Source organism: Protomyctophum parallelum (genome assembly GCF_964188405.1).
Source record: "Protomyctophum parallelum genome assembly, chromosome: 2".
In the NCBI taxonomy this organism is placed as follows: Eukaryota; Metazoa; Chordata; class Actinopteri; order Myctophiformes; family Myctophidae; genus Protomyctophum; species Protomyctophum parallelum.
In genome coordinates this window covers 3,293,584-3,316,042 of record NC_139699.1, presented here as the reverse complement: position 1 = coordinate 3,316,042, position 22,459 = coordinate 3,293,584, and the positions used below count along the sequence as shown (strand labels likewise).

Below are 22,459 nucleotides of genomic sequence, written 5' to 3'. Positions count from 1 at the left end.
GCGGCCATCTTGTGTACAAATATCAACACAACCAGACCACGTGGGTTAGTCAGCACATTTAAGTAAGAGCCGGTGGGTGGGTGGGTGGGGGGGGGGGGGGTAGGCTATATTAAATTAATTTACACCCTAAAATGACCAGCTTCGAGAAAGTAACGGCATGATCCAATCATGAATCATGTCATATGATACACATCCTGGGAATCACACTGGGGCGATTGTCGCGCTGTGATTGGCTAATTGGTTGTCAAACTGAGACAAGCGACTTGTGTGTCACCACCAAACTCATACTACAAAAAGAAAACTATTACTACTAGTACTACTCTAATACTAGCGTTATCATGACTGATTTGCTGCATGTGGCGTTTTTATTTGTTTTTATTTATTTTATGTTCTTATATTCAATTTTGTTCTTTGCCATTGTTCTATCATTTTAACTACTTGTGTTTTATTGTATTCTATTTTTGTGTCCTGCCCTGTGAAGCACTTTGAGCTGCATTTATGTATGAAAGGTGCTATACAAATAAAGTTTATTATTATTATTATTATTATTATAACCTTGCAAATATTCTCTATTATTCAAAGACCTAATAAAGGTTATTGCTTGTCCACTCTCCACAGAAATCCAACATTTGTAAATTGCTGTCGCTCACCATGAAAGTACGTTAGTCAATCACAGTGGGGCGGTACAGTAGGTACAGTAGTATATAGTTCCGCCTCTGGCATATGGAATCTCACTCCACTTGTAGCATTTGGAACTCTTTTGCCGCAACTTATTTTCATTAGACACCTTTTCGTGTTTTAGCCCAACTTGCCTGCAGGCGAACTCTGTGGTTGCAGCAGATCGACGTCCAGACCTGGAGCAGGACATTACATTGTAGTTGGAAGTTCGTTCATACATGCTTGATGGATGCTTCAGCCAAGTCATATATGATGTTAACAGGTCCGTTTTAGTTTGTTTTTTGATTCAAATATCAATAAGTAAGTACACGGACTGTCCCTTTTTACCTCCTTTATGATGAATTCCTGTTCTGTTCTCTGGCCATATAGAAGTGTCTATAAGTCTATTTGTACGTCTCTAAATGTTTTGATGAATTGAACATGGTGGACCCTCTTGTAAACAAGTGTAGCCTAATGCTTTATGGGTCGTCCACTATCACAGTTAACAGTCTTTGTATTGAGTTGTGCTTGAAATGTAGCCTACTGTAATTCTGCAAACTGTTTAATAAATATTTCAATCAATAAATCAATCAAAGACTGACCAAAATCATATTGGATTAAAGATAGGGTATACTATACTATAAGTCGTTTTTGGTTATTTGGTTAATTAAATAAGTGTTACATATATATATTCTGATATTTGCAATAGTGTTGTTGTTAGTGACAGGATACCAATTTATCCAATCAGGATAGAGAAGTCAGATTCAACTAGTTACATTGAAAGTGATGACAAGAAATGAGCAGACAAAATTGTAACTGCATGGAACTCTCTCTCTCTCTCTCTCTCTCTCTCTCTCTCTCTCTCTCTCTCTCTCTCTCTCTCTCTCTCTCTCTCTCTCTGTCTCTCTCTCTCTCTCTCTCTGTCTCTCTGTGTCTCTCTCTCTCTCTCTCTCTCTCTCTCTCTCTCTCTCTGTCTCTCTCTCTCTCTCTCTCTGTCTCTCTGTCTCCCTCTCTCTCTCTCTCTCTCTCTCTCTCTGTCTCTGTCTCTCTCTCTCTCTCTCTCTCTCTCTCTCTCTCTCTCTCTGTCTCTCTCTCTCTCTCTCTCTCTCTCTCTCTCTCTGTCTCTGTCTCTCTCTGTATCTCTCTGTAAGTGTAATGCTTAATTGGGTCGTCCACTCACAGTTAACAGTCTTTGTATTTGAGTTTGTGCATAAAATGTACTGTCAATTATTCAAACTGTTAATAAATGTATCAATCAATCAATCAATCAATCAATCAATCAATCAATCAATCAATCAATCAATCAATCAATCAATCAATCAATCAATCAATCAATCAATCAAACAAACAGACAGACAGCCTATAGGCTGTGAGCTCAGCGCTGCCTCCCGGGAAACAAGGCAACAAAGTCCCCTGTGTGAACGTGGTTCCTCCCGGGAAACAAGGCAACAAAGTCCCCTGTGTGAACGTGGTTCTTCCCGGGAAACAAGGCAACAAAGTCCCCTGTGTGAACGTGCTTGTTGTCGTCACGTCAGCAGCAGTAGCGGCGGCAGAGCGGCTACGCCGTGGTCACCAGCAGAACTACAAGTCCACTATACACACACTACAACTTCCAACACACCCCGGCCAGCCAGCACAACAACACACAGGCTCCGTTCACCGTTCATATCGGTAAGTCACCACAGGACTTTGTTTCTCACTGTGTTACATACATGATGGTGTTTTCTGCTGCACTGCTCGGGCAGAGCTGTCATTCTGACATTATAGAGGCGTTTATTCTGACGTTAACAACTCAGCTGTGCGTGTGTAATGACTAATGATGACTATAACGCACGCACTGTAGCCACACTGCTGCTGCAGAGGCTAAAGTATATAGATATCATATAAAGTATAGACTTCATTGTGTATGGAGACTTTACAGTTTACAGCGAAGACGTGTGTGTAGCGTGTGTCACTGTGTGTGTGTGTGTGGGAGAGAGAGAGAGAGAGAGAGAGAAGAGAGAGAGAGAGAGAGAGAGAGAGACGGGGGGAGAGAGAGACGGGGGGAGAGAGAGACGGGGGGGAGAGAGAGAGAGAGACAGAGACAGAGACGGGGGGAGAGACAGAGACGGGGGGGAGAGAGAGAATGGTGGTGAATGGTGATGGTTCAGAATGAAATGACAGCGACCTCACCACTCAAGCTCACTCTGTGTCGGGGAGTATTGAGGAATTGTAGTTGAGTGTTTGAATAGTATTTTCTAATTTTACATTTCAAACAAAAGTTGTTCATAACAAACTCTAGAGGTGTGAATGTCTATCGACTCCATCCACCCCCCCCTCACCCCCCCTCTCTCTCAGCAGCGTTCGAGTCCCGTGGCTCCTCATAAATAAAGTGGTGATTTAAGGGGGAGGAACACGTGCGGTGCCGGTCTCTTAACAGCAAACACACGCGTCTTAAATCCAAACTAATGAGCCACGCGTGTTTCTTTTTTTATTTCTTGATATTCGAGTCGACGAACATTCTCGTTTTTTTACCGGAGACAGGCAGGGAGCGCGTCTGGTCTGGCTGCCACAACCTCCTCTCTCTCCCTCTCCCTCTCTCTCTCTCTCTCTCTCTCTCTCTCGATAAGTAACGCTAAAAGGTTGCCTATTAAATGCCTGTAGGTCTGAGGCCATTTGCTTTGAGAAGATGAAGAGGATACTTGTGGAAGTGTTCGCCTACGACAGGCACAAAGGAAAGGAGGGGCAACCTCCTCCTTTGAAATCTTAAAATCAGAGGTTAGGCAAAATTTCCCCTGGTTATGTTCTGAACTTCTGATTATTTTACATTTACAAAGGTCAAAATATTGGATTACTTAAGCTGCACTTTCAAGTTTCAGGGCAACTCCAGTGAAGTTCAAGGGAAACTGTGAAGTGATGCGAATACACTGACATGACGCCACCTGCCATTTCTATAATTATCAAATTATGCATAGGCATAGCCTACAATTTCAAACGTCAGCCTTTCTGGTATTCTATATGTAAACTAAAGCATATAAAACCATAGACTCCAGAAGGTGTGAATTTAGCCGTATGATAATGCAGAAAGTGAGAGAAAGCGCCTATGTACAGAAGACAACTTTTCTCAGTCTGAGGCCCCAGTCTCATTAGGGGCCATTAGGTTATGGGTTGGCTGTTAGCGATCAAGCAAGGCTTATTTAGCTGAATTGGCTCACTACCACTATGTTCATAAGTTGCATTAATGTCTGTTTGTCTGGCTGGCCAGTGATTGCGTTTATCTTGTGTTTTTATTTACGGGGTAAGATAAGGCTTCAGGACACCGCCTATTTATTTGAGCATCCAGGCATGCTAAAAAATAAACAAGTGGCCAAAGAGTTCCACTTCAGGCCACAGATATGATAGTTCAAGTTCAATAGGCCAAAATGGACCGTAAACAAAGAACCTGTATAATGCCAATGGTGGTAGAGAACAAAAGCCACAGTGCATTCCTGACAGGCTATTGTGGGACCCAGATTCAGGTGTGTCATGGTGCGCTGCTATTCGTCAGTATTTGTTAACTAAGGAAAAGTGTGGTTGGACAACATTTTGAGAGACTGTGTTTGGAATGGCATTGACAAACTTACTTATTTTGTATTTTGAGTATCTTGTCAACAAGATGCAACTATCCTTGATGAGGCCCTTTTGGTCCTGAACATGTAGAATGGGTGTCATGGCTTCAGTTGGCTTCATGAAAATGGAAAGTAGTAAATTGCTCAGAGGTAGTTTTGAGATCATTGGCAAGTAGAATCCCATGTGCGTTTATTAGCCAGCAGTTTTTCTGTTTAAAATGTCAAAACATAGTGTCGTTCAATGAAGATCAATTCATTTGCTATCACAGTGTTATAAGATGTTTAGATAGGATTGTGTTCAAAGAACAATTTATGCAAACCCCACTCTTTTACAGGAGTGACCTGGCAATTCTTATTCAAGGAATAGGGTATTATGTAGCTCATATTTTCACTCCTCGCATCATATTCAATCCATGGCAATGAGCAGAGTGTGAAACCAGTTGAGGAGAACTACTCTAGAGAGGCTCTAGCCCATTCTGACCGGGCACCCATTTTGGTGTTGGCATCATGTTATGCTTTAGCTATTTAAAAATAGCAGATCTACAAGCTCATATCGCGCCACCGAGTGGCGCGATACGAGCTTGTAGGTCTGCTATTTTTGAAAAATCGAAGAGCGACTGACATTTTTAGAATCTGATCTCAGGTCAGAATGGGTTCATCAGACCAGTGTGTGTCCGGCGAAAACCTCGTATGAATCTGATCTCAGGTCAGAATGGGCTAGTAGTCTCAGTGGTGTGTTCTAGCATGTTACGCTATATACAGTACCACCATGTTACGCTATATACAGTACAGTATACGGTACCACCATCCAAGAAGATTTGAAAAAATGCATATACTCAACTGTCCACTAACCATCAGAGTATGAATATCTGATACGCAGCAAGAATGTAGACTTCAGTTCAAATAGCCCTTTTCATGTGACAAATAATGTGGTGTGATGAGGTGAGGGCATATGTGTGGGCGTGTGCAGGCTACTTTCTTGAGGTGATAATGGCCACTTGCCATTGGAGTTTCAAAGTAATTTATACATTAACAATAGAGTGGTTATTTATTTTTTATGGATTTATTTGATAGGACAGTAGACTGACAGGAAATGGGGAGAGAGAGAGATGACATGAAGCGTAGCACAGTTTGTTGGGAACAGGATTTGAACCTGCAACACACTGTCAGGCTGGATTAGCAGCCTATAGGTGCCTGGTCGACGTCTAGACCCTACACCAGCCTAGAGTGGTTATTTCATTCAGTGACCACACACATGCACATACATGCGGTGTGTGTGGGAGTGAATAATATTATGGAATATACTCTCCGAAAAATCCTAGAACACAGCGCTGTATAGTCTAATGAAACCACACGGCCTAGAACACACCGCTGTATAGTCTAATGAAACCACACGGTCTAGAACACAGCGCTGTGTAGTCTAATGAAACCACACGGTCTAGAACACAGCGCTGTATAGTCTAATGAAACCACACGGTCTAGAACACACCGCTGTATAGTCTAATGAAACCACACGGTCTAGAACACAGCGCTGTATAGTCTAATGAAACCACACGGTCTAGAACACACCGCTGTATAGTCTAATGAAACCACACGGTCTAGAACACAGCGCTGTATAGTCTAATGAAACCACACGGTCTAGAACACACCGCTGTATAGTCTAATGAAACCACACGGTCTAGAACACAGCGCTGTATAGTCTAATGAAACCACACGGCCTAGAACACACCGCTGTATAGTCTAATGAAACCACACGGTCTAGAACACAGCGCTGTATAGTCTAATGAAACCACACGGTCTAGAACACAGCGCTGTATAGTCTAATGAAACCACACGGTCTAGAACACACCGCTGTATAGTCTAATGAAACCACACGGCCTAGAACACACCGCTGTATAGTCTAATGAAACCACACGGCCCGACACGGGAAATGGCGAGAATGAAAGCAACTCTCAACAGAGCCTGTTTCCCACTGGAGCCACTGGAATAGCTTTAATGTGCTTTGACACGGTTTCTACTGGTGTCAGAAGCTCAGAACTCAGTTGGAGGGAAGAAATGCTGTTCTTCCACAAAGAAATCCGTCACCACAGTCCATAGACACCATAGACGATAGACAAGACGCGCAAACGCAGGAAGCCAACGCCAACGCAGCTCGTAAATTGCAATAACAACAATTAGAATAAATTACGTTTTCATTTTTTTTAAAGATTTTGTTTTAATTATTATTATTATTATTGTGTGTGTGTGTGTGTGTGTGTGTGTGTGTGTGTGTGCATGTGTGTGTGCGTGCATGTGTGCGTGCGTGTGTGTGTGTGTGTGTATTTTTGAGTGGTGCAACCACTCCAAGGAACAGCAGTGTCCGTGTGTTCACCTATGTGTCCATGTGACGTTGCACCTTTTTATATATTGTACAATTATTCAGTAATCATGTGGATATGGTCTGTAATCCACACATGATGCATCGCATGATGAAGGTTGACATTTTGAGTATAGTTACTTACTTTGATTTTGCACTTTGCAAAGTCACTCTGGATAATAGCAGCTGTTAATGCCCAAATTGTCCTCTGGCTGATTGGTGATCAGTGCTGCAGCCTTGGCTTTGTGTCTTTATATGGTATTTCACTGATACTCTGCTCTGGAGTAATATGTGAGCATGTAGTGGTGCAGCAACCTGTGTGTGGACCAGGGGGGCAGTCAGCCAGATATTTCGTGAAGCCTCATTTTAAATCGGTAGTTCATATAATGGCCTGTTGTGGCGCTGGACTGGACCCAAAAAGCCCCATAGCTCCATAGAGGCCCATGTATTTTGGCCCAACTTCACCTAGACTGTATTACCTTAATAAACATGGTCATGAATACTTTCTTCTTCCAGTCACTAGTTTAAAGTCTCATTTCTAATGTCATAATATTCTTTTTGGAAAATGATGGTCCCATTAATTAAAAAAATGGCCATAAAGAAAAAAAAACATCGCGTATGTTCTGAGGGGCGTGGCTACCGTTACAGTCTATGATCGGGATTCCCCTCCCACTCGAGTCAAAATAAAAACCAACGGAGAAGAAGGGGGGAAGTCCCGCCTCGTTGTCTGGGCAGCCAATGGCCAGCTGGTCCAAAACGGAGCCAGCCAATGGCCAGCTGGTACCAAACGGATCTAGAAAGATGGCGACTTACAGTGCAGGAATAACAGGCTTCATTTTACGTCCATGTTAGACCCGGGGCACGCTTTGTCCATATTTTTTACAGTCTATGGTGTGGACACGTTGGCAGGATACTGTTTATCAATCAAACATGGCGTTCAAACCTTTTTCACTAGGCTTTGGTGGTATGTGTGTTTGTTCATACCTTCATAACTTTACTGACAGTTCCCCAGGGTAGATGGTGGTATGACAACAAAACAAGAAAACTATCACCAGCTAGACCGCAGCGCTGGTGATAGAAGTCATTGTAGCATTGTCAAGCCTAGGATACGATAAGTAATAGTAAGAAAGTAGCCTATGGAAACAGCGGTTCCTGAGCCATGAGGCCCAGCTCAGGAGCCTATAATAAACAGAGCCATCTCCTGTTCCCGTGGCATGAGGCAGCTTCATGTGCAAGTGCACCCCCTGGACATGACTATAGTATGTCACAGGGACTTGACAAAACGTTGATACTGAGTGCCAAGCAGGGAGGCTCTGGGTACCATGTTTATAGTCTTTGGTATGACTTGGCCAGGGAACACTCTAACCACAAGACCACTGAGCTGGTCCTAGGCTACAATACTGTGTGTCTAATTAGCATACTTTGACAAGTCCTGAGTTTAAATATTATGGCCCATAGAATGACTAGAAGGGAAATCAGCACCCTCTGAGTGAGTGTGTGTGTGTGTGTGTGTGTGTGTGTGTGTGTGTGTGTGTGTGTGTGTGTGTGTGTGTGTGTGTGTGTGTTTCTTCCTCCAAATACTTTGTTTGATGAGGGGGGAGGGGCAGAACACGATCAGCAATCAAATACAAATGTTTGATCAAACCATGTGATTCCCATTGGAAAAGCATTGTGGTGGCCCAAAAATACAAAAAAATATCAAACATTTTCTTGATTGGTGTTTGGTAGGTGTGAATGAGACCTAATACTTACACTTAATTGACTGAGTTAATAATTAATCTTTAACCCCCCCTTCACTGCTGGTGTTCGACTTGATTTTCGACTCATGCTCATCTCGACTCAAAAGAATCACCTCTGTGTGAAGTGAGGGACGCTCTTATCATCGTACATCATCATGCATCATCTCATACTGGCCAATCAGAATGCCTGTTGCCTGTTGTCATATTTGGCGGACATTTGACCTAACTTTCATCGTCAATGGCAAATATTGAGACGTGTGGGGACAACATTTGGCGGACATTTGACCAAATTGTTCCTTTCATTGTCCATGGCAAATATTGAGACGTGTGCGGTCAAAAGCTGTATATAGGAAGAGCTAGCGCCGCTCAAAAGTCGAGAAGTCGAGAAATCTTGAAAATCTCGAAAAAGGCTATGATTCTGTTCTATACATATATTTCTTTAATGGATTTTTCAAAAACGTTATAAACGTTACTGTGATGTCATAAAAGGGAACAGTACAGAGTGTGTATCTCTATGCACACTGCATGTCTCTCGTCGGCGTCTATTTATAACTCGGCGTGGCGTTATTATGGATCCCACCGGAGCCCTGCTGTGATTGGCCAGTAGTTGACGGCCAAGATGATTCAAGAAATGCCATCAGCTCCCTCAAGCCTTTCCTCTCGATCATCTTGGCCGTCAACTCTGCGCACACTATATGCATTGTGCATGTGCAAGCAGGGCGGCGGTGGCTCAGGGGTAGAGTGCCTGGATGGTAACCGTAAGGTTGCCAGTTCGAACCCGGGCTCCCCCAGAGTTGCTGTCGAAGTGTCCTTGAGCAAGACACTGAACCCCTAATTGCTCCCGATGTGCTAGTTGGTGCCTTGCATGGTTTCCTCTGCCATCGGTGTATGAATGGGTGAATGTAATGCACAATCTCTGTAAAGCGCCTTGGATATAGGCGCTATATAAATGCTATATAACCATTTACCATTTACCATTTGCGCTCATTCCACCCACGGGAAATAATTCATGATCGCTCATTGTGTGGAGATTTCCCGGTGGCCCCCATAGGTGGCCCCCATAGGTGGCCCCCATAGGCATAGGCCCCCATAGGCCCCCATAGGCAAGCAAGAATTATTTTTTCCCGGTCACGTGATCCAAACGTGTGACGTGTCACGAAGTAATACGTTTCAAAATCGTCCTACAGTCTCAATAAAACAAAACTCTGGCTTCTCATGTTTAGTAACTAAATGTACTATGGAAACGTTCACAGATGGTGGTGATGCTACACTGTACAGTATGCAGACCATCAATTCTTCTAATATATTATTTATGCCTCAAAATCTATAAATCTCACCCACACTATTACTAACTAACACAGTATTATCCTCAGTGTTAAGCAATTCTGACCGGGCACCCATTTTGGTGTCAGCATCATGTTATGCTTTAGCTATTGAAAAATAGCAGATCTACAAGCTCGTATCGCGCCACCGAGTGGCGCGATACGAGCTTGTAGGTCTGCTATTTTTGAAAAAAATCGAAGAACGACTGACATTTTTAGAATCTGATCTCAGGTCAGAATGGGTTCATCAGACCAGCGTGTGTCCGGTGGAAACCTCGTATGAATCTGATCTCAGGTCAGAATGGGTTAAGCAATTAGCACTCTATACATTGTCATACAATGGTGTTGGATGGCAACAACACTATGCAGCACATTGTGTGCTTGTAGATCTGCTATTTTTTTACTTTCGCCTATAATAACATGCCCAAAATAGGGTTTGAAAGTGGTTACGGTAGTTTAACACAGTTTAACATAGCCTCAAATGACCACTGAGGATGTTACTGTGTACTGTACAGTGTACCTTCTGTATCTCTATTGACAGATCAGAGGAATTGGCAATTCTGCATAATTATTGTCTGTGAGCGGTCCTGTTGAGAAGCTGCTCTTGTACTAATACTATATGTGTATTTCTATTTGTGTTGTTATAGTATTTGGGTTCATTTCTCTTCAACCTGTTGCTCACCACCCATTTAGGCCTAAGGCCGATTCTAAAAACGCCTTCTAAAGCCTGTTTTTCCTGCAAAACTTCAAATATTTCTATAGCAGCATCAATGTTTTGTATTTTTTTTAATACTGTACATACTGTACAGAACCCAAAAATGGGTTCCCGGCCTGAGGGGGTAAAACACCAGAATGGGTTAAGGCAGAACTAATGGTTTGAAATGTTACTTGGGTTTTCACTTGCTGCTGCTTAGTAGTGACACAGTTTACTTAGACCGGGGTTGCCCCAGTGTGTTGCACACCAGATGGGCCTCTGGGCACCTAGTTGCCCCAGTGTGTTGCACACCAGATGGGCCTCTGGGCACCTAGTTGCCCCAGTGTGTTGCACACCAGATGGGCCTCTGGGCACCTAGACTAGACTTTGGAAAGTTACATAGAAATTAATTAATGAAATGCTATCGTCAATTCATCAGGTGTTTCAAACCCCTGTAACATTAAGGCATGTATTTATGCAAGATGGAATGTTCTGTCATGCTGGGCCCATGATGACAAAATTAGAAAAAGACTAGTCCAAATGTACTCTCATTTAATACGCATTTGGCTGGTGGCTATTTTCTATATCCCACCCACCCTTCCCTTAGCATCCCTTAGTGCCATCCTCCTGAGTGTGTGTGTGTGTGTGCGTGCGTGTGCATGTGCGTGTGTGTGTGTGCGTGTGTCATCTGTGTGCAACCTCCCACGTATACTACGCTAGCAGGCAGGCTCACAGTGGTGAGTTATCCCATTCTGACCTGAGATCAGATTCATACGAGGTTTCCGCCGGACACACACTGGTCCTGATGAACACATTCTGACCTGAGATCAGATTCTAAAAAATGTCAGTCGCTCTTCGATTTTTCAAAAATAGCAGACCTACAAGCTCGTATCGCGCCACTCGGTGGCGCGATACGAGCTTGTAGATCTTTAGCTATTTTTAAATAGCTAAAGCATAACATGATGCTGACACCAAAATGGGTGCCCGGTCAGAATGAGTTATTATGCAAGTGTGGTGGTGTGTGTTTTGAACAGGAAGAGGCACCTGCCTGGTGGCTGCCAGTTGGCTTCTTTGCTGCACATGGCAAAGCAATTGCCAATAACAGGTGATTGATGTTGCTGAATGTATTCCAGAGTCAGACCTTCCTGACCTAGTCATTATCTGGCTGTTTGGGAAGCCTCTGTTGACTCTGCTCATGCTTGCTGCTGACAGACCTCTGTTAACCTACAGTGATACCACACATTTACACTGTGATCAACTATTAACAAAAAAGAAGAAAAGACAAAAAGAGATTTACATGAACCCATTCTGGCCGGGCACCCATTTTGGTGTCAGCATCATGTTATGCTTTAGCTATTTAAAAATAGCAGATCTACAAGCTCATATCGCGCCACCGAGTGGCGCGATACGAGCTTGTAGGTCTGCTATTTTTGAAAAATCGAAGACACTTTTAGAATCTGATCTCAGGTCAGAATGGTTTAATAATGAAACTGTCAGGATGTAATTGACATTTTTAGAATCTGATCTCAGGTCAGAATGGGTTAAAAAAGAGGGTGCTTGAAGGATGGACTGACACGCCTAATCACAAATTCCACTGCACAGTATTGGTTTCGGGGGAAGACCTTTCACTAAACAATGTTTCCATAGTGGTTTAGTCTGATAAGCAGTTTTCAAACTGAGCTTAAATTGGACCTTATGCAACAGTTTGTTCTGAACTTTGACATTTCTCTGTCTCTATGCAGGGCCCCATAATGGACCTACTGTAACACCATAGCCTGGCTTGGATTTGATCGGTGACTCAGAGGGCTGCAGTCTGGCCCTCCAGTCTCTGCCACCATGGACTTCTTTGATGACTCCAACCTGTTTGTTGGAGGGCTGGAAGGGCTGGACGAGGAGGGCTTCGCCTCAGGACCATCACTAGTGGACGAACTGAACCTCAGTGCTGACTTTGAGCCCCTCCAAGTAGAGCCGCTTGGACCAGGGAAACGTCACCAAGGCTTGATGCCCCCCCCAACCTCCTCAACGTCCTCCCAGCAGCCCCTTCATGGCTACGAACAACAGCAGTTGGGTCACTATAACGCCATCAAGGCCCAAATCCCCATGGGCCAGCCATTTCATGGCTCAGGGGGGGGCACCAGTGACGGAGCAGGAAGAGGGGGCATTATGGCTCAGTATCATGGCACCTCCATTGCACAAGCTCCCCAGTCTAATGGGATGTTCTGTAACAGTGGCAGCCCTATGTGGGGAAACCAAGACCAGAATGGGAACCTGTACCTCCCCTTAACTCAGCAGCAGCCACAGCAGCTTCATCAACGTCATCAGCAGCAGCTTCACGACCAGCAACTTCAGCGTAGACAGCAACAACTACAACAGCAGCAACACCACCCCTGTCATCAACAACAACAACAACAACAACAACAGCGATTGCAACAACTGCAAAATCACCATCAGCAGATGATGAACCAACGTCAGCATCACCAAATGAACCCACAGCCTCTGGCCGTACAACAACAACAGCAGCAGCAGCAGCAGCAGCAGCATCACAACTTTCCCTTCCACCCAGGCAGCCATCTTCAGAGCCAAGTACACCACAGTCAGCCACTGATTCAACAACAGCTCTCTATAGGAGGAGCTGGCTTCCACTCCAGAGCTGAGTCCACATCCGCTGACCTGCCCAGTAAGTCATATATGGAGAGTCAGAATGGCTCTCTGGGTTTGACTCCTCTACAACAGCACCAGCAGCAGCAAGGTGCTTACCAGTTGGCAAGGGGAGGTCAAACCTTCCCCGGGTCGGGACCTGAAGACCCCAGCCTGTCCTTTTCCATGCAGTCGTCGTCTATGGTTCACAGCCTACCCGTATGTTCCGTGACCTCCACAGCCACAGCCTACCAGCCCTCTCAGTACCCTGCCTACCCAGGAGAGCCTGAGACACCCAGACTGAGTCAGCAGAATCTTCCCTCGGCCTCTGTACCCAGATCCACTACCACTGCTCTCCATACTTCCACAGTGCCTGAGCTGTCAGGGCCTGGGTGTGATTTTACAGCCCCGCCGAGTATGGGCCAGCATCGCCTTCAACAGCAGCCACCTCAGGCCAAGGAATGTCCTTATCGCCCCCTGCACTGCTCGGGACAGAGCGCGGGGAGCTACAGCTCCACGGAAATGTTTGGCCAAGATATATGCGGCGGTTACCCCAGCATGGCTGGCCAGCTGCCCCCTGAGCAGCCCCAGAGCTGCGGGGCCACAGCCAGTGTCCCTGCCATCACCACCTCCTCCTCCACCACCACTATGAATGGATACCAGGGCATGGAGGCACAGGGCAGGGACTTTGAGGGCCTGGATCCTCCTGACCTGCTGCCGGACCTGCTGCCCCAGCTGGAAGCTGCACTCAGCCAACAGGATGAGTCCAGCTGCTCCTGGGAGGAAGGGGAGGACCGGAAGCCCCCACTTATGGATTACCAGGAAGAAAAGGTAATGAATGAATTAATGAAACTTTATTGACAGCCGTAGCCAGTGGATGACAAACAACAATAAAAAAAACATACAAAACAGTTACAAATAAATACATTGGTTCATAAAACTCTAAAACTCTATCTAACAGTGCTAAACCTGGATGAATGAATGAATGAATGAATTAACACATGGATGTTTTCTGTTGTTGTCTGAAGAAAAGGTAATGAGTTACCATGGATGTTTCCTGTTGTTGTCTGTAACGGATGTATTGGCTGACATTGAGAACATGTCGTTTCTAAGTACATGATCACACCACTGTGTCCTTTTTCAGCACTTTGAGAACATGTGGTTTCTAAGTACATGATCACACCACTGTGTCCTTTTTCAGCACTTTTCAACGGTTCGGCCGCGGCAGGTGCCTGTCACTGTTGTCACCCTCTGACTGTGTCCAGTTAGCCTCGATACCCAGGCTTTCATTTCGTCTGCGCGAAAGATGAAAGCCTGGAAAAAGCCGTGGGCTGAACCAGTCTAAAAGTGGGAGTCAACCCTTCCGGGTGGGCGTCGCTCTAAATGATGTGACGTAGCGCTGCACTAGGGGGGAGAGGAGGGGCCGGGGGTGACGGACAGATCGATGAGATCCAATCAGGGTGCGCGCATTTCTGAGGTGCGACCCTCCCATCTAGGCCAGAAATGTCTCTGCTTAGGTCAGGCTAGTGTCCAGTAGTCTTTTTAGACAACTAATTAGAACCTCAACCTACCAATCAAATTGTTACACAATATGTTACACACAAATTGCTACAGTATGTTACACACAAATTGCTACAGTATGTTACACACAAATTGCTACAGTAGTGTTACACACACGATATTACAGTACACACACACATTGCTACAGTATGTTACACTTACAACACATTACATACAATACAACACTGCTCCCTCTGACATTTTTGGAAAGTTGGTTATAACTACAAATTGATGTCATTCAGAACTTCTGGATGGCTGGTCTCAGAACCTTCCCTCAGAACTCTTTACACCCCAGATGTCCTGAAAGTCCAGAAGTCCGAAACAGCATTTTGTTGTGGATGTTATAAGGAGCATAACCAATGAGAATAATGTCATGCACCTTATGCTCTTGCCCTGTGTACTATGTGTCTATTAGCAATGCTGACAGATGTTACCTAGTATTTGATTATGAAAAATAACGTGATCTCATGCAGTATAACTCAGACTTACGGAGGCTTTTGCTGACTTATTATGCAGTATCGCTCCGTCATGCACTGCTACTATGTACAGTATATACTATACTACAGTATGGCTCTGTCATGCACTGCTACTATGTACAGTATATACTATGCTACAGTATGGCTCCGTCATGCACTGCTACTATGTACAGTATATACTATACTACAGTATCGCTCCGTCATGCACTGCTACTATGTACAGTATATACTATACTACAGTATCGCTCTGTCATGCACTGCTACTATGCCATTCCCCCCCCAAGGCCATGCAGTATCTCTATGTAAAGTCATACATGTTCCAGTGTGTTGAAGCTGAGATATTGATATTGCTGTCCAAGCTGAGTTTCACATACAGTATGTACAGTATATGAAAGCCACTTGTGTTCTGGCTAATCATTGGAATCAGAGCGGAGCAGGGATAATTACTTGTTGAACGACTGGGCAAATTAGTCGTTACAAGTGCGTTTGCTAAATTAAAACAGTGGAATAGGAAGAGGGGAAAGAGGGCTCTCCTCGTGCTATGTATGACAGAGGGCAGCCAGTCAGTCACCCATGTAATGTTTAACTAACTAGCCCAGATAGAGAGCGTGGTGCGGGACTGACTGGTGGGAACCTGCAATCAGTGGTGGTGTGCTCTTAAGTGGGGGAGGGCGGAGAGGTTGGCGTTGGGAACCTCCTGGTTGAAAAATGATAATGATCTGCCTGGCCTGTCTACCCGCCCCGCCTGCCAACAGGAGGTCGGACTGATTAGGATGAGAGTGGCAGGAGCGTCTTCACCAGGACTTAGCTGTAAGCATACTTAGGGCTATATCAAGATGTGGGTCAGGGCAAGCCAGAGGCACTTGCACACTGCCCCGGCTGCAGAGCACTGCGTGGGGGGAGGTTGTTCGCTCGCTTGATGTTGTGTGGCCGCTATTGCGGTTTCCATGTGACTTTGTGTGTGCGTAAGCGTGTGCGCACGTGTGAGTGGGGGGAGAGTGGCGGTAGAGAGAGAGAGAGAGAGAGAGAGAGAGAGATAGAGAGAGCTCAGTGAAGGAGAGCACTTGAGAGCGGGGGAGGGGTTGAGGGACAGACAGGGAGAGAACTGAGAGAGAGAGACAGAGAGACAGAGAGAGATGGAGGGGGAGGTTGGGAGAATGCATTAGCTGGCTGTGACAGGCTTGAGGCGGTTCTTGGAGCACAGTTGGCCTGTAATGTTGTAGCATCCTCCAAGCTCAGAGGCAACGCAGCAGCCCCACGCACAAGCATGAGCACTGCCTAACCCATTGGTCCTCAACGTGGGGTTCCGGGGTCCATGAGCACTGCCTAACCCATTGGTCCTCAACGTGGGGTTCCGGGGTCCATGAGCACTGCCTAACCCATTGGTCCTCAACGTGGGGTTCCGGGGTCCATGAGCACTGCCTAACCCATTGGTCCTCAACGTGGGGTTCCGGGGTCCTCCAGGTCCATTGGGTCCTCAACGTGGGGTTCCGGGGTCCTCCAGGGGGTTGCAGGGCGGCCACCACAAAGTCTTTATCTATTAATATTGATATCAAAATCTGTTTAACCATTTTAACCCTATATTGTATACTTCACATAATTATACTTTATGTAAAACCCCCCAAAATTTCAAAAAATATATGGTGCTTTTTCTGCCTATACACTGACATGCAGCACAGGTTCAGCACAGGCTCACCCATCGGACTCCATTAGTCATCAGAGCCTATGTGGTACAGCGCCTTAAGTACTTGGCTGTCACCGGACTAATGTGTGGGTTCCTGACATGAAAATGGCATATGCTGAATGGTGAGAGAGCCGGCCTTGAGAACTGCAGTCCCCAGTTGTCCCACAGCCAGGTACGATTCCAGGCCTAGCCATCAATGTGTCGGTCGGATATGACGTTCCATTTTCAATGTCTCTGTCGTGTGGGACAGTTCATGTTATATTTTAAGGACATGCTAACATGGCATAGGTCACAGTATGGAGCAAGCATTTTTCAGACCACACATTTTTAGGAGCTGGATCTTCCGATCCGGTCACTGCTGCCCACGTCTAGCTGGCTGCACATGACAACTTACAATTTACAAATCCATATTTGTGTCATGTTGGGGAATTCATTTGTGTTCTTAGTACGACATGCTCAGCGGGAGTATCTAACCCAGTGGTCTGTATGCAGACTGCTGTACCAGCGCCACATTAACCCATTCTGACCTGAGATCAGATTCATACGAGGTTATCTGAGCTGTCTGTCTGTCTGTCAGTTGTCTGTCTGTCTGTCTGTCTGTCAGTTGGCTCATGACATTAGCTGTGAGCTGTCTGTCTGCCCTATCTTGGCTGCACTGCGCTGTTTCACCCGCGTAAGTTATATCGAGTGACGTAACTTGACGTTTGAACATTGCAAACGTGTCAAATAACTGTAGTATGCGCCGTGTCGGGGACTTGGAGTGAGCTCTTCCCCGTGAGTGTGATCTGCTCTGCTGCTTTGCTCTGCACTGTCTGCTCTGCCTGTCTGCTCTGCCTGCCTGCTCTGCCTGTCTGCTCTGTCTGCTCTGCTGCTTTGCTCTGCACTGTCTGCAGCCTGCTCTGCTGCTTTGCTCTGCACTGTCTGCTCTGCCTGTCTGCTCTGCTGCTTTGCTCTGCACTGTCTGCTCTGCCTGTCTGCTCTGCTGCTTTGCTCTGCACTGTCTGCTCTGCCTGTCTGCTCTGCTGCTTTGCTCTGCACTGTCTGCAGCCTGCGTGGCTGCCAGGGATATTTGCCCTTGCTTGCTGTCTCATTGGCCAACTACGATGGGCAACCAATCACGAAGAGGACGCTACTATGATGACTAGGTCGTCTACATTTCATGAGCTCTCATTTGTCAGGTTTCACCTGACAAAAATATGCTGTTTTAAAAAAAAAAACATTATCCCACGATTTTGTAACCCAGTTTTCTTTTCACCCAGTGCCAATTATCTAATGTAATCCTGGGCGCTACACTTCCTCTGCCAACCTGGGGGGGGCAGCGGACTGACCTCATGCCTCCTTCTATGCATGAGGAGTCCAAGCTGCTTCTTTTCACCTGACAGTGGGGAATTTCCCCGGCCGGACGTAGCGCGTGGAAGGGACACGTTATTCCGACCAGTTCCTTTCCCCTCCATCAGGCGCCCCGGCTGGCCAGTGGGAGGTAGTTTTAGAGACCAGGATTACGGCATGTTTTTGTGAGGGTATCTACCCTAAAAATATGCTGTTTTAGTAAGCTAAAACATCTATAGGCCAATATATTTTTTAAAGATTTACTTTGGGCTTTTATTGCCTCTATTATTGGTAGGAAAGTAGGCTGACAGGAAATGGGGAGAGAGAGATAGAGAGTGACACGCAGCAAAGGCTGTCGACTCGAGACTCGAACCCACAACGCACTGTCAGGCTACATTGTAGCCTAGGTGCTCGGACCGCTGCTACCATACGCCTGCGTTCTGGGCCTCAATGAACATCATTTAACATTCTCCCACCAAACCCAGCTTTCCTCTAACGTGTCAACCAGGTCTTTGCATAGTTTACCCTCAGTTAATATACAGTAGTTCCGTTGGCAATGACTCACTAGTTGCCACAGTACAGTAGCCAATATTATGATTAAATGAGTGTTTATGTTCAGTCCTGCTTTGGACAACTTAACACAGTGGTTCTCAGCCACCTTCATGTCATGAATCCCCAAATTCATACATAATCAGCGCGCCAAATCCTATTTGAAAATGATTGTGTGTCAGGGACCCCCAATTTCCCATAAAGGATTCTTCTTGTTAGATTAGATTTAGTTCTACAAATGTCTATAATGCACCTATTATCTTAATAGTCATTCTGATACTTTTCTCTCATTGGGCTGGTGAAGTCAAATATTCTTTAGGTGGTGGTCAATTTGGGTGACTTGGGATGACAAAGTTTGAGAACCACTGACGTAGACGACAACAACGCTGCTTGGTGCTGGTAGTAGTGGACAGTAGATTGTACACCCAATCGGCCTTATTTGGCCACCCCACAAACGCCCCAATCGGCCTTATTTGGCCACCCCACAAACGCCCCAATCGGCCTTATTTGGCCACCCCACAAACGCCCTAATTGAAGTCTAGGGCGGTGAAAACTGCATGCGTGTAGACTGAGACCTCTCCCTGTCTGTGTCAACATCTAGCCCTGTGCTGATGCCTACTGGCTGACTGCGCTATTCATGTTCACTGGTGTGTGAAGAGCCCACTGATGGTCTGTTTGCTGAACAGGCAAGGCATCGGGGGAGGGCTGCTCGCTCTTCACTCCCCTACAGTGTATGTGGCTAATTAGGATTTCTGACTGTCCTGACGTTCCACATGCAGCTGTGGCCAGTTCTCGGGAGATCAAGATTGATTTGTGCCGCCTGCTTTGCTGTGTTTTCAAAGGTTGAAAGTGGGATGAGGCGCTGACATGAAGCATCCTTTATCCATGCACGTTGAAGTATGTAGTACACTTGTTGAAATGCGTACATTATGACGGTGTCGTAGTTGCTGATCACATGAACCCTAGCATCCCTATTCTGGGTATGGCAGACAGTAATGAAACCCTAACCCTAACCCTAGCATCCCTATTCTGGGTATGGCAGACAGTAATGAAACCCTAACCCTAACCCTAGCATCCCTATTCTGGGTATGGCAGACAGTAATGAAACCCTAACCCTAACCCTAGCATCCCTATTCTGGGTATGGCAGACAGTAATGAAACCCTAACCCTAACCCTAGCATCCCTATTCTGGGTATGGCAGACAGTAATGAAACCCTAACGCTAACCCTAGCATCCCTATTCTGGGTATGGCAGACAGTAATGAAACCCTAACCCTAACCCTAGCATCCCTATTCTGGGTATGGCAGACAGTAATGAAACCCTAACCCTAACCCTAGCATCCCTATTCTGGGTATGGCAGACAGTAATGAAACCCTAACCCTAACCCTAGCATCCCTATTCTGGGTATGGCAGACAGTAATGAAAAAAGGAAGTGGACCAGGATGGCATTTTGCGATCGTGTCTAGTTCCGTTTCCTGTGGGACTGCAACTTCGGTGTTGTTACACTAGTAGTGGTGTTCGTTGATTCCCCACCCAAAAAAACCCAAAAAATAATAACTTGTCCAATTCATCCTTGGCAGTGAGGGCTTTTGCTAAAAAAAAAGTTGTCCAACTCTTCTTTGGCAGAAGACTATATTAACGTGTTTTTATGAAATCCCATGGCGCCAGGAATGCTTTTAACGTGTTTTTGAGCTTTGTATTAATTAATAATCATCAAGCTCATATTTACCGCAAAGCAGGGCTCCCGGTCGCTAGGCAACGCTTGGCTCGAACTCTCAAATCTTGCGCCCGCACACAATGCTGGGGCCGCCCGACCTTCATAGCCCCTTTTCTCTGAATTATGGCTCAGATTGAGCTGGGTTGAACAACGCAACGATGTTAGCAGCTCAATACTAAATCCCGGTTACCGCGTGGTTAAAATATTCATGCTTCTAAAGACTTATTAGCTACAGCCGATCCTGGGGGGGGGGGGGGGGTGTGGAAGCGGTCTTGTTCTCCAAGCGAAATAGAATGATAGTCTATGCTTGAAGCCAATTACAGGCAAACGGTACTGTGGGGAATATCAAACCCCTGCGGCTTCCACTGCGCAAAAAGCATGGAATATGCAGGTGTATAATTATAGGAAACTCGTCAAACTCCGGTAAACTACCGAATTGTACGTTAAACTCGTCAAACTCCGGTAAACTACCGAATTGTACGTTAAACTCGTCAAACTCTGGTAAACTACCGAATTGTACGTTAAACTCGTCAAACTCCGGTAAACTACCGAATTGTACGTTAAACTCGTCAAACTCCGGTAAACTACCGAATTGTACCATTTTATAGTATATTACTGTATATGCCCGCTAAACTTGAGGTTTACGGGCAAATCTAGTGCCCATAATTGCCCGTTAACTCCTCTTTCACGCAGTGTTCGCAGTCCGGTGAGCCTCCTATATCTGTGAACAAACAGACTTGCCGACATCATTGAAATAAAAGTCAAATAAGACTGGACGTGAGAAAAAGACAGACATAGTGAATCAGTCTGGATTCCAGGCTACTGGTTTAGAGGCCCCTCAATGTGTGATTCCAATTTGCAGTTTATCTTCATTTTTCACTTTGGAAGGCAATCATAGCCAATCGGAATGGAATGGTATGAAAATCTGAGTGATAACATGTTACTTCACTCCAAAGATATGTACTGATTTTTGTGTGAGTTTTGGACAGAATAGAGTAGTATCAAAACGTGTATTTTTTGCTTATAGTTTAAGCCAGGGGTTTTCAACTGGTTTTGACCCAGGGACCACCATTCTGACTAGCAGCAGCCTGGGGACCACCACTGTTGTGTCGGGTGGGTTCATCGTAGATCTACGATGGACCCACCCGACACAACAGTGGTGGGGCATTCATGCACCATGGGTTAAGATTGTTTTTGTTTTCTTCTTACTTGTTACTCACTAATCACACTATCACAAAATAAGTCTCAAAATAATAATCCATTTCACATTTGACACTTGACAGTCACAGTAGGTTTGTTTCTGACACCCCCCCCCCCCCCCCCCCCCACACACACACACACAGAAACAGAATATATTGTTATTCTATTTTAATAATCTTCTCTTTATTTTAACCAACCTACAACCTGCACTACATTTTACTAGGGCCTTATACAGTACCTTTCTAACATACAGAGGGAACTGTTCATTGTGTACCGTCACTTTAAAAGCGTAATGTATACATCATCGTACGACGGTGTCACGCACCAAAAATAGCCAATCTACAAGCTCACACCGGGGCTCCACCGGGCGTGTTGCGCCTCCGTCGTGTGCGTCAAAAAACGAACCGGCCAACCGGGGCAATTTTAATGAAGTCACGCAACGCAACACAACGTGGGCAGTGGAGCCACCCTTCATTGATTAAAACGGGAACATTCCCTGACGGAGACGCGACGCTGACGGGCCCGGTGGAGCCCGCACCTGGTTGCATCGCGTTGTGAGCTTGAAGAAAGAAAGTGTGTGTCCAGTGGAAACCTCGTATGAATCTGATCTCAGGTCAGAATGGGTTAATCAGACCAGTGTGTGTCCAGTGGAAACCTCGTATGAATCTGATCTCAGGTCAGAATGGGTTAACCAGACCAGTGTGTGTCCAGTGGAAACCTCGTATGAATCTGATCTCAGGTCAGAATGGGTTAATCAGACCAGTGTGTGTCCAGTGGAAACCTCGTATGAATCTGATCTCAGGTCAGAATGGGTTCATCAAGACCAGTGTGTGTCCAGTGGAAACCTCGTATGAATCTGATCTCAGGTCAGAATAGGTTAATCAGACCAGTGTGTGTCCAGTGGAAACCTCGTATGAATCTGATCTCAGGTCAGAATGGGTTAACCAGACCA

At 45.6% G+C, this 22,459-nt stretch overlaps 1 protein-coding gene across 6 annotated transcripts in view; it reads left to right on the top strand.

Annotated features, from left to right (window-relative positions):
* The first annotated feature begins 2,247 nt into the window (after positions 1 to 2,247).
* Positions 2,248 to 22,459, top strand: part of chd9 (chromodomain helicase DNA binding protein 9) — a 213,241-nt gene continuing 193,029 nt past the window's right edge. For all 6 annotated transcript variants that reach the window (XM_083759950.1, XM_083759949.1, XM_083759952.1 and 3 more), the window contains exons 1-2: positions 2,248 to 2,328; positions 12,098 to 13,823. In XM_083759950.1, coding sequence (XP_083616076.1) covers positions 12,192 to 13,823 — 1,632 coding nt within the window. In that variant the 5' untranslated portion in view covers positions 2,248 to 2,328; positions 12,098 to 12,191. The remainder of the gene's footprint in view (positions 2,329 to 12,097; positions 13,824 to 22,459) is intronic.